Source organism: Zootoca vivipara, chromosome 8 (genome assembly GCF_965207765.1).
Source record: "Zootoca vivipara chromosome 8, rZooViv2.hap1.1, whole genome shotgun sequence".
Taxonomy (NCBI): Eukaryota; Metazoa; Chordata; class Lepidosauria; order Squamata; family Lacertidae; genus Zootoca; species Zootoca vivipara.
In genome coordinates this window covers 39,826,611-39,838,767 of record NC_142591.1, presented here as the reverse complement: position 1 = coordinate 39,838,767, position 12,157 = coordinate 39,826,611, and the positions used below count along the sequence as shown (strand labels likewise).

Sequence of the window (12,157 nt, the reverse complement as noted above, 5' to 3'; positions counted from 1 at the left end):
GCTGCAGCTCAAGATAGTAAACCAGGTGGTACGGAATTCAAATCTCCAGGGCCTGATGAGCTGCACCCAAGAGTAGTAGCTTGCACATATGATATCAGAGCCTGTGTCCATAATCTTTGAGAATTCCTGGAGAACAGGTGAAGTCTGCAGCAGGTGGAAGTATTTCACCTGTTCTCCAGGCAGGCAAATGTCCCCATCTTCAAAAGGGTGGAGAGAAGACCCAGGTGACTATTGACCAGTCAGCTTGACATTGATACCAGGAAATGCCCTAGAACTGATAATTAAAAGATGCTTTGATTACTAAGACCCAGCTTGCGTATCTCAAAAGAAAGTCATACCAGACGAGTCTTTTTTTAAAAAATAATAGTTGCAAGCATGGTAGATCAGGGGAATGCTATGGACATAGTACTGGTATATCTTGATTTCAGTAAGGCTTTTGACAAAGTCCCGCATGATATTCTTGCAGAGAAGCTGGCAAAATGTGTACTGGAAGAGGTAACTGTTAGGTGTATTTGCAGCTGGTTGACTGCCCAAACAAAAAGAGTACTCACTAACGGCTTCTTGTCATCCTGGAAAAAAATGACAAATGGGATGCCACAGGGGTCTTTTCTGGGCCTGTTGTTGTTCAACATCTTTATAAACAACTTGATGAAAGTATTAAGGGGCATCAGAATCTGGATTCAAGATAACCTTAACAGATTGGAAAACTGGGCTAAAACTGGCAAAATGGATTTCAGTAAGGACAATTGTAAGGTTCTACACTTAGGCAGGAACAACTGCACAATTATAAGATGGGGGGCACCACTGGTTTGTCAGTAGTACATGTGAAAAGTACCCCAAGCTTAACAACAGTGCTATGTAGGAGCAAATCAATGGAAGTAAAAGTCCTCCTCTATTCTGTCTTGGTCAGGCCACATCTGGAATATTGTGCCCAGTTCTGGGGGCCACAATTTAAGGAGGATATTGGAGGTTTTAAAGTAGAAGTTGGGCAGCCATCTGTCATATATGATTTAGTTGATATTCCTGAACTAATTACCCTTGGGGTCCCTTCAAATTCTACAATTCTATTATTCTAAATGGCAGTGGGGTGGCACTGTGGTATAAACCACTGAGCCTTGGGCTTGCTGATCTCCCATCTAGTTATGGCATATGTGGAAATACAGGTGTTGCACATTGTGCTTTTCACTGTCATTGTCAAAAATTCAAGATCTGAATTGTATCTTTGGTTACTTCAGCATAAATGAGTTCCCCTTTCACTTCTGCAGATGATGAAAAATAACAATTAGTGGAGAAAGCAAGCCCATGGCAGCAGCTTCCAGTGAATGATGTTTATACATTATAAGTGTAATTCTGCTGGTAAGACTGGCCCTTTTTTGTAGACTCAGTTGCATCCCTCACTTTCTGTTTATTGTGCCTTACCACAGGTTCTATATAGTTGTGTCCCTTTGTCGATAGAAGACTCTGATCTTATGGAGACTTCTATGTACAGAAGGGGGAAAGGTAATTTTTCTTTATGCCGCCTTCCCTCTGCAGCTCCTTATCGCTCCTTTCCTTATCATGTGTTCCAATTTGTAGGTTTATCACAGAACATTTCCTATTATACTAAGGGACCCAACACCGTGGCTTGGTTTACCCATTGCTATTTTTCACCACTGGATTTGAAACTTGTCCCACTTGTACATGTCAGTAAATTATATGTGAATACACATGCGTGAAAGAGAAGAGATAATTTGGACTTCAAACTGCTGGTTTTAAATAAGATGATACTTAGGAATCATCTTATTTAATGCTTGTCATTGTGGCATTATGTAAAGAGGCTACTGTGAATTTAAAGCAGGGGTGGGGAATCTGTCCCTCCAGATGTAGCTGGACTATACTCCCATCATCAATGACCATGCTGCCTGGGGTTCTGTCCAATAATGTGAAAGCGATAGGTTTCCCTGTCCCTGATTTAAAGCAATGGAGCTTACATGACCCCCTGTCCCATTCCCAGTGAAAAAAAGAATCATTTAATATTCAGTTTGTCTACTTCATTAACAAAAGAAAACTGACTTGGCTACCATCTTGCTCCTAGTTAAACTCCATTCTTTGCCACAAGTTACTATGAATTCTTTTTTTAAAAAAGTATTGCAAAAATAAATATATAAAGATATAGATTAAGCCTTGCTTGCTTTATTGAATTGCCCAGTCTAATAAAATGAATGTCAACTTAAGTGCATTGCATTTGGCAAACAGTCCACTATCCTGAATTTCTTATGAAGATATGGTGTAATTCACCTTGGTTTCTATATTTGAGAAATCTTGTTGCTTTTTCCCCTTTGTCTTTGCTTTTTCAAAGTTGGGGGAAAGCGGTTGGTGGACCCCAGAAATTGCTTTGAACTGTGATAAGTTGGGCAACTTATTAAAGAACATTGGCACCATATGTCACTCTAAATCTTTGATTATTCTTAAATTCACCACCTATATATACACAATCATTTAAATTATCTGTGCAGGTTTAATTTGAGATTTTCCATTCAGCATTCTTGACCCTAAAGATCATTTAATATTTTATGTAAACTCTATAAAAGTGTATTTAAGATACATCCTTAGTTGGATTTTTCATATATACATATATACAATGTAGCAGAAGAACGATGCAGTTTATCAGTATTGACACAATACGATAAAAACATAATTCTAGATAATCAAATTCAAAGATGAAACTGATTTGGGGAGTAGGAGCAACTGCAACGGCACAGTTGGTAGATGAAAAGTTGTGTAAGATTTTGTTCTAAAGAACAAACTGAAGACGGGGTGAGGGGAGAAGAACTGCAGTTTTAAAGTGCAATTACTGTTGTGCAGTCATGTCAGGCCATGGATCAGATTGGATGAAGTTCAAAGCAGAAGCAAACTGGTGCTATTCATGATTCAAGGAGGATAAAAGGAACAACAGCTCTTAAGGCATCAAGAAAATGTCCTTTTTTTGTCAGTTAAGATGCTTTATGACATCTTCCCATGTAGCCTAAGTCCTACACTTGCCCTGATATGGAGTCATTTGAAAATGCACTTCTAGCTGTAAATACCCAAAGTTGGCACAGTACTAACAGCCAGCATCATAACCAAAACAAAAGCACAGGGATTTTTTGCTGGTGCTCCACTGCTGTACCATCCTAGTTTGTTTTCTTCTAAAGTTTCATCTGCTCTTGGTGTGGATGTAGTACATTGAATTAAGGGCATTTGGTACGAGGTGGCTCTCTTTTCTGGTCTGTCTGGACTGGATCCATCACTAGGTCTCTGGCCATTATACAACAAGTATCTCCCTCTGGCATCCTGCTCCATTTTGAAGATCTCATACTCTGTATGCGGCAGACGAATTCCCAAAGCAATGCATCCGTTGGTGTGAGTAACATCTTGCTGCACCCCAACTTGCCATGATCCTTCTGCCCCACACTCATTTCCATTGAAGACATTCAGTAGAGAGGCAGTAGCTATGTCCATGGGTGTAACCTTCATATGATTCACTGCAAAAAACAACAACAAAGAAGGGACTGTTAATTGTGCCTTGAGGTAATATGATTTTGTCAACAGCCAGATTTCTATTTCAGGAAGAGCTTGATTCTCTTCTGTAGAATTTTCTAAAACCCATTGACCTTGAAAGACACAGTATTTGCTTCTGAACTGGGCCTCTATAAATGTGAAGAGTAACTCAAGTGTATGGAAAGAAAGAAAATAGTGGTTCAAAACCAGTAAGAGTTGCAAGTCATAAGAACAGCCTTGATCATTAGTTTCTGGACCCTTTTAGTTCAGCTTAGTTCAGCTTCCTGTTCCAGCAGTGCCCAGCCAGATACTTTAAGAAAAGTACAAGCAACAGCCATTCCTGTTGTTTGCCCACAGCAACTGCTTTTCATAGGTAAGCTTCCTGTAAACCATTTAGCTATCATAACTAATCACTATTAACAGATATATTATCTTGTGAATGTGTCTCAATCCCCTTTTAAATTTATCTAAGCTAATGGCGCTTAGAGCAATGTCCACAAGTTAGTGAGTTGAATAAATATGCTCTCAGATCTAGTATTTAGTAGTGGAACACTAGTAAGGTACAGTACATGGTTGGCTTATTGTGGGAATTTCTTGTAGCAGTGCTCCCTGTTTTGACTAGATGAAAATAATCCTAAATCAATTTTAAGGGTGAGCAAAATGTAAATCAGATACAGTTGTACCTCAGAAGTTGAACAGAATCCATTCCGGAAGTCTGTTTGACTTCCAAAATGTTCAGAAACCAAGTTGCGGCTTCCAATTGGCCGCGGTAAGTCCTGCAGCCAATCGGAATCCATGGAACCCGCTTCCAAAGAACGTTCACAAACCTGAACACTCAATTCCGGGTTTGTGACGTTCGAGAGCCAAAATGCTCTCAAGGTAGCTATTTTGTTTTTGCAAGTCACCCATTTTATCTTTATTGTCACTTTGTATGCCTGTACGTTGCCGTTCATTTCTCCTCTCTTCCTACTGAATCAGGGATAATGTAGTGACATCATGGAAAACAAAGCTGATCTGAGAGTGAAGACATGGCTCCCTGAACTGCAGAGATAGAGACCCATTCTCCCTGTCTTGCAATGAGCAAACACTTTTTTGCTCACTCCCTGAGTAACAAAATTGTCTAGTGGAGGTTTGCTTTCTGTTGCTGTTGGAAGACTTGCAAAAAGTGTCGTTTCTTGTAGCTCAGCCTTGACAATGTTCAAAGGAATTAGTCCTTGGGCATGACCTAGATTCAATACGCTACTCTACCTTATGATATACAAAACAGGTTGCATCACCTCCTCTTCTATGGTAACCATTGCTGGTCTGTATTGTATATGTATTCCTCCCTGGCACGCTTCACTTCTCATTGTCACTGGACTATCACATGACTGCTTTACAGCTATTGTACAATGTTAAGAAAAGGCTTAAATTTCCTTAAAATATGAAATCATGCAACTGCTGTGTAACACGTGTGTGCATGTGGAAAAGCTACATCAAGGAAGATGGCAAACTGCCAATCTTGACTGATTCACTGACCCTTGGCCATAAACAAATATTTCAGCAAGGCATGAACATATCCTCAATTTTTCTTGTTTTAATGAGCATGACCAATGCAAACATTTAATTTTGTTAGTGTTTATATCTCTTTGACATTCATTTCAATGGAGGACTTGAATCAAAGCTTATGCATTCACATGTTTATAAGCAAGGGAGTTCTGAGCTAAAATGGAGTTCCTGCACCCGTAAGCAGCCTCTGGATTGAAGGGTTGTCTATTATTGCCCTAACTTCTTCATCCACATGCTAGATAAAATAGCATCTAAGGTCATGTCCTCACATGCTGCAATTTAGGAACAATAACGATTACTTTATACCTTTACTCGTTAGATTAGATCAGGCACCCCCAAACTTCGGCCCTCCAGATGTTTTGGACTACAATTCCCATGTTCCCCAACCACTGGTCCTGTTAGCTAGGGATCATGGGAGTTGTAGGCCAAAACATCTGGAGGGCCACAGTTTGGGGATGCCTGGATTAGATCATGTGATTACTAGAGTGGCTCTGATCTAAATATAACATAAAACTACATTTAACATTTATTTTATTTTATTTTAAAAAGTACGCTTAATTCTGATACTTATTTTACAGGGAAAACAGCCATAGGGTGCTGATCCAGTACTTTGCTGTCCATCCAAGCTTTAAACATATATTCGTAAAAATTTGTTTTCATACACATATACCCCCAGCTATCCAGTTGCTCAATAAAGCTTCATTAAAGTAAGCACAAAAATTAATACAGTTTTAAAAATAAGGTGCAAATTTATTTGAAATTAATTATAAATCATTTTTCCAGATAGATGCTCTTGATTTCTTTTTAAGCCTCTAAATATCATCAAACATTTTTATATGCCTATTTTTCAAAGTTTAAAACTCACAATGTATTTATATAATGAGCTGGGGACAATAAATTGGGTCAGTTAATTGTTCGATCTTCACACACATTTTTAGCTTGTGTTGTGGGCATGCTAAGCAAATGAACTAACATTGGTTCACATAATTATTCTTCAAGGAGGGGGAAAAGCAAGTTCCACCAAAAAAGAAAAGAAAAAAGACTGATGTCTAGATAGGAAAGGGAAGAGATTAAACAGTTTCTATTTCACAACCCTGCTGCCCCAGGCAAGCCTACAAATAAAACCAAGTTGGTTTTCATGAGAGAGGACGCTATAAAACTGCACTCAAATTTCATTTAAAAATTGTTCTGTAGCCAGGATATAAAGCTATGTCTTTTAACATATACTTGCTCAGAAAGCTAATGAAGTAACCAGTTCCAAATGGAAACCAAAAACTTCAGAAAATGTCAGCTCCATTACCATCATATATTATCCACACTTTTAAAGCTTCATGTGTGCAACATCTTGAGGAATGGATAATCTATAAACTTCAGAGCTTTAAAAAAACAACCTTGATTTATATCAGCCAAGTTCTCCTAATCCTGAAAAGACTGACTAGATTTAATTTAAAAGTAATTTAAACAATTTTGTTTTGAGTTCCAGCTGAACTGAAAGGGCCTCAACAAAGGGAATTCCAAACAAACTTAAGTTGGTCCAGTTTCAAGTTTGGGTGGCATATTTTAATATAAATTTATATGAACAATTCAACAAATCCAAACAAAAATCCAGGCCCCCTTGCATGTCATTTCAACACAGAAGCAGCCCTATTTAGATTTGTTATGTTCGACTTCATCCTTTGACTTCATAGGTTAGCTTTGATGGTCTATGTTTAAGACTGGAATGCCCACCAATTGATCACAAACCCAGGAATGCCTTTATAAAAGTGATGGGCAAGCACTCCAAGTTTGTCATGGATGTTAGGAGTGAAGGCTTTTCGTTCTTCAGCTCTGCAGGAGTTTGGTGTGTTCTCTCACCATTTCAGAAAAAGAACTTGCAGCCCTACTCTTTAGGCACAACCACATTTCATTTTATAGTTGCCATGTGTCTTTTTCATTTGATTCTTTTAAGAACTGTTTGTAGCTCAGCTATCCCTGGGGTTCTATATAAAAGCCAAGGAGAACTGTTTGCTCTGTTTAAGGTGACTGATACATGTTTTATATTTATTTAGCACAGTTGGCTGTGATTACAACACTTTCGAATTTAATTCCATTGTTTCATAACACGTATCTTAACTTGATTTTTTGGTAGTTCCAAGTCTGTCTTACACTACTTCTAAGCTTTAAGTACTTGCCCTTTATTTGACACTATTTGACCTTGCTGCTTTGCAGCAAGTTTCTTTATTTCTTTAGAACAGGCATCCCCAAACTTCGGCCCTCCAGATGTTTTGGACTACAATTCCCATCTTCCCCAACCACTGGTCCTGTTAGCTAGGGATCATGGGAGTTGTAGGCCAAAACATCTGGAGGGCCGCAGTTTGGGGATGCCTAATTTAGAAGAAAGGAAGATCTTTATTTCCGGTTGCAACAGAGCTTCTGCCCCTGCAAGGAGGTGAGGACCCAGAACAAAGATGTGTAACAACTTTTAAAGGCTTTAGAAATTGCCCAACCCCTCATCCAAAGACCACCCAAAAGCATCATACAAGCGTCACAGAAAGAGGTGGTCTATTACAGAAATCTGAGAGTCTGGCTCCTGCCTGTCAAAATACCCGATAATGCTTGATGATTCCCCTTCCCTGGCCAGTCTGGGCCATTCAACTTAGTGTGGTAGCACAAGGCAGGAATCATGATAACTACAGGAATATAGTCCTGCTTGAAGGTAGCAGGAAGCTTAAATAAAACGTTGCATGGCTACAAGATACTGAGCTGGTCTACTGTGAGATGGATATCCAATAACATGTTGGGCAATTTGGTATGGTATTAATCCCTCCACATACGTGTTTTGCTATGTGCTATAAAAATTCTGCTGTACTTTGGAAAGAGCTTTGGTTCAAAACTAATGATCTTACCTTTAAACACAAATTCTGTTCCTCCCATCACTCTGGATGAATGTACTCCCCGGCTGTAACGACCTTTGGCATAGATGGTGAAAGTGGGGTGCTTGCAGATTGGGTCAGAATAATGATAGTAATGACCTTCCCAGGTATTGTTGTTGTCATGGAAGATGAAGTGCCTGGTGAGAAAGAGCACTTCAGGACGGACTTCGCAGCGCTGGCTTGCCCATTCCCCATGTAATCCAATAGTCAAATCAGCCTTCGGAGGTAAAATTGGTGGGTGGTGTTCATCTGACCGATAGATGATCCTGCATGCTATACATGAATGGTCATGGTTCTGAAACAAAACCAACAGAAACCTTGTAAAACTGATAGAAACTTTGTAAGACACATAGTCAGTTGCTAGCAAATCAAATTTCCTTATAGGTTCAGTTCTTAGTTTAGAGTGCCTAAGAGATGGGTGGGCCGGCAGACACATATTTTTCAAATTGGAAACTTTCAAAAGCAGGAGGGCAGGGTATATATAAATAAAGATAATCCTTTTGTGATATGAAATGGAAGGGGAAGCTCCCCCCCCCCACTTAATTGCACTAGGCATATTCAAACACTTGAGCATATTTACATCTCTTTGGGATGTTTAATGGGAAGAAATTTGTAAAGAAATAAAAAAGTAATTTGGTGATTCCAGCCTATAGATAGTACTTAAGAGTAGTTCCTATGCCCAGAATGGACACTGTATACATTTGTTTCATGTTGTATTGCATATCGATTTTCAATGTAATTTCTGTGTAGGGAAAAAAAGTGAAACAGCCCTACCTCCAGAATAAACACAGGAAATAGACAAGTTTATGAGACATGCATACTTCCACCAAGGAAAAATGACACCCGCCCCTGGGGTATTTGTCCTAGATATAGTGCCCTTTTAAAGAACAAGATGAATTGGCCCCCCGGTACCTTTTTTTGCAAGATAATGTTAATTGTCCTTACTAAGCAATGCTGCAATAAAATCTGATTGAGATACAGCGTGTAAAATTGAAATAGTTCCTTTGTTTTTTTATTGGTCACACTCCAATCTGCCTCACTACCACCACTGTAAGACAGGAGAAGACTTGCAAATTCATTGTATGTCCAAGGGAAAACCATCTCTAAAACAGTGACAGAAGTTTGTGGCCCAGTCAATATAGCTTGTGGCAGTAAGAGCTAGTGCCAGTGTGTTCTAGACCCTGAGTTTTAAGGTGATATAACTGGCTTGCTTCAGGCAAGGAGAGATTGAATCCAGGAATGCATGAGACAATTTGCCTTGCCATAAAGTCCTATTAAGCAAAAGAGACATGCAATATATTTCCTTGGATGAAAGCCAACAAACTATCTTGAATGTCTTGGAATACTCTATATTACTTTCCAATCACTGAACCTCATATTTATTAATCACTTTCATGTTCTCATCCCACAGATGCAAATAATAAAATTCTTCATGCTACACTCACTTCAGGTGACTGATCTTTTCTTTGTGTTTAATCAACCCCAAAGCTCAAACATTATTTTTCCTTGTATGCATTTTAATGAAATACCATGTTAACTCCCAGAATCTCCTGTCCAAATTCAATACGTATAACTTAATATTAAAAATACAAAAAAAGAATGAGGTGTACAGATTTTAAAGTGATATATTAATCCCTAGGTGAAAATAAGCATTAAAAAACTGAATCTTAATGTGTGGAAATAAAGAACAGTTTAGAAAAGTGTTCCTCTCTTTTCCTTACATGTTGCATGTACCTTTGATGCCTCCTTTATCTGGAGCTGCAATGTGCTAAATGTATCCTTTCCCAAATGATAAAGGCAGTAAGAAGAAACAATTGAGCTTTTCATAATGGGAGCAAAAGGAAAGCAAATGATTCTTCTTATCCTGGCCTTGAAGCCTTCCTTATCCTACTCCTTCCTCTTTTAGTGATGCCACAAAGAAAAAGAAATCAACCCACGAATGGTATGTAGAACGATTGCATTTTGGGGTGATATCTCACTTGGCGCCTGGGAACCAATACTTCTTAGCTTTCACTTTAGCATGCTTTGGATGCATTATACAAACACTGCACACATTTTTGTTCTCTCCCTGAACTTATCTGAGACCATTCTTTTTTCCTGGTTAATGCATCATAATTTTTTTCTATGAACTTTGTAAGTTTAAAGTAAAAATTATTTCAGGATTTCTCTTCCTGTTGCCTCTTTTTCTTTTCAGCCTGACATACTTCAAACTATAATGTCCAGATTCTCATCAGGTGTAAATAACCTTCGATCCAAAAACTTTAAAGGAACTGTGTTGATTTGTACCAGATGATATTTGTAGACCAAGAACTGTTTTAAAAGTTGAGAGTATTGCAAAGAGTTAAGAACAACCAGTTTTAGCCTGTTAGACATATCGACTAAGAGAACTGTTTCATTCAGCTGACTTTGGTTAGCCTTAAAAGATGTACTTAGCAGCAAGCCATTAAGCCTATAAAATTGTTGAGTTACAGGCACAGCCAACTAATGGCAGAGAAGGGCATGTTAGGTCAGGATTATTATACTCAGTATTTTAAAGGCTCTTGAATCGGTGTCTAGGTCTTTTGGGTAAGATTTCCCATGATGAGCCCAAGGGAAAACTCTTGAGGTGTTTGATTCCAAAATGGATCAGAAAATAACTTGAAACAAATGGAAAAGTCTGGGATTTTTCACCCTCTGTTGTTGTAGAGCTTATGCCATGTAAAAATACTTTCATAGATATTTAGCACAATTTCCCACAAGTGTTCCACAACTCTTATATCTCAATCCCAAGAGAACACATTACCAAATGGCTAGCATCTCTCCTCCACAATGATAAGTAGCAGGCTTTCAATGACCTCATTGATGAGGCTAACATGGATAAGGCAACTCACGGGGTGGGAGGTGAAAAATGCAATTATAACTCAAGTTTACAAATGGTCCACAGAGTTTATTAAGACTGCAAAATAATGACAAGGGAATGATACTGGAAAGTCATTTTTTAAGCACCCAAGAGTTCAGGTATCTAGACTAGGAAGAAATCAACTACATCTCACTTTGTGATCCTTTGAAACCATTCTGTACCAATACCAGTAAATGTAAAATGCTGAAGCTGTCTGGCTTGTCTGCTTCCATATAATTTTATAACTCTTTGAAGGCAAAACATAGCTCATTTTCATTTGAATTTAAACATTTTCATTTTTGTGAAATATGAGAAATGACTCAAACAGTGTCTTTCTCAGATGCATGCCTACATCTGTCATCTATTCTACTGAAGCAATACTAATTTGCAATGACAAATGTATATATTTTGGGGGAAAGTTTTGCAAATTCTTAGAAGATGCAGGGATAGAATGTGAAGGAAAGGCCATCACAACCCCCCCCCCCATTTTAATATCAAAGTGATTGACTGATAAGTTCTCTTCAGACAATGGCTTATCCAATATGCTAAAGAGGCTGTAATTAGTTGATGGGTATGGGGAACACAATACCAAAGTAAGTGTATCTTTGCCAAGCTAACAAATGTGAAGTCTCTCTCACACACACACTGTTGAACAGCACTAGTCTATTTTGCCTCCAAAACACAAAATTCAAAAACTCTTAAAGAACCAATTTTTGAAAGCTACCTCATTTAATTAATTCATTTATTAATTCAATATAACAATTGATATTTAGTCTGTCATTCAGCTGTTTTAGAATATGCACTCCCAACATAATGTTCAGGCAAATTTTATGAGAATACCAGATGACTCTTGCTAAAACACTATAGACACAGCTCAGGGAAATGAAATGCCAGAAATACATACCCAGAAAATTGAGAAAGGGGGCCCCATTAAAGAAACTGAAACTCTGCATGTGTTCCAGAAACATTCCAACAAGTAGCAGCTAACATATCCTCAAAGGAAAAAAGTGGACCATCATTTTGCTTAATTTTCAGACTATACTGGATTCAGACACTGAAACGTTGCACCTTATTGGCCACAAGCACATGGGCAGGTTGAGAGGTTTATGTGGACATTCAGATGTTCTATATATTGGTACCGCAGATGGAAGCAATATAAAACAAGAATTTGCACCAATGAGATATGGCATATCTTGCAATGAAGCAGAGTAAGAGAGCTACAGAAACACCATTCCAAGTGGGATGCACTTTGTGTCCACACAATATACTCTCAATACAATCTCAAGCCACGTGATATACT

General features: G+C 38.4%; 1 protein-coding gene across 1 annotated transcript in view; it reads right to left on the bottom strand.

Moving 5' to 3' along the window:
* Positions 1 to 2,477: 2,477 nt before the first annotated feature.
* APCDD1 (APC down-regulated 1) overlaps positions 2,478 to 12,157 on the bottom strand; it is a 35,987-nt gene continuing 26,307 nt past the window's right edge. The window contains exons 4-5 of the mRNA XM_035125234.3: positions 7,953 to 8,274; positions 2,478 to 3,503 (exon numbers count right to left, since the gene is read on the bottom strand). Coding sequence (XP_034981125.3) covers positions 3,052 to 3,503; positions 7,953 to 8,274 — 774 coding nt within the window. The 3' untranslated portion in view covers positions 2,478 to 3,051. The remainder of the gene's footprint in view (positions 3,504 to 7,952; positions 8,275 to 12,157) is intronic.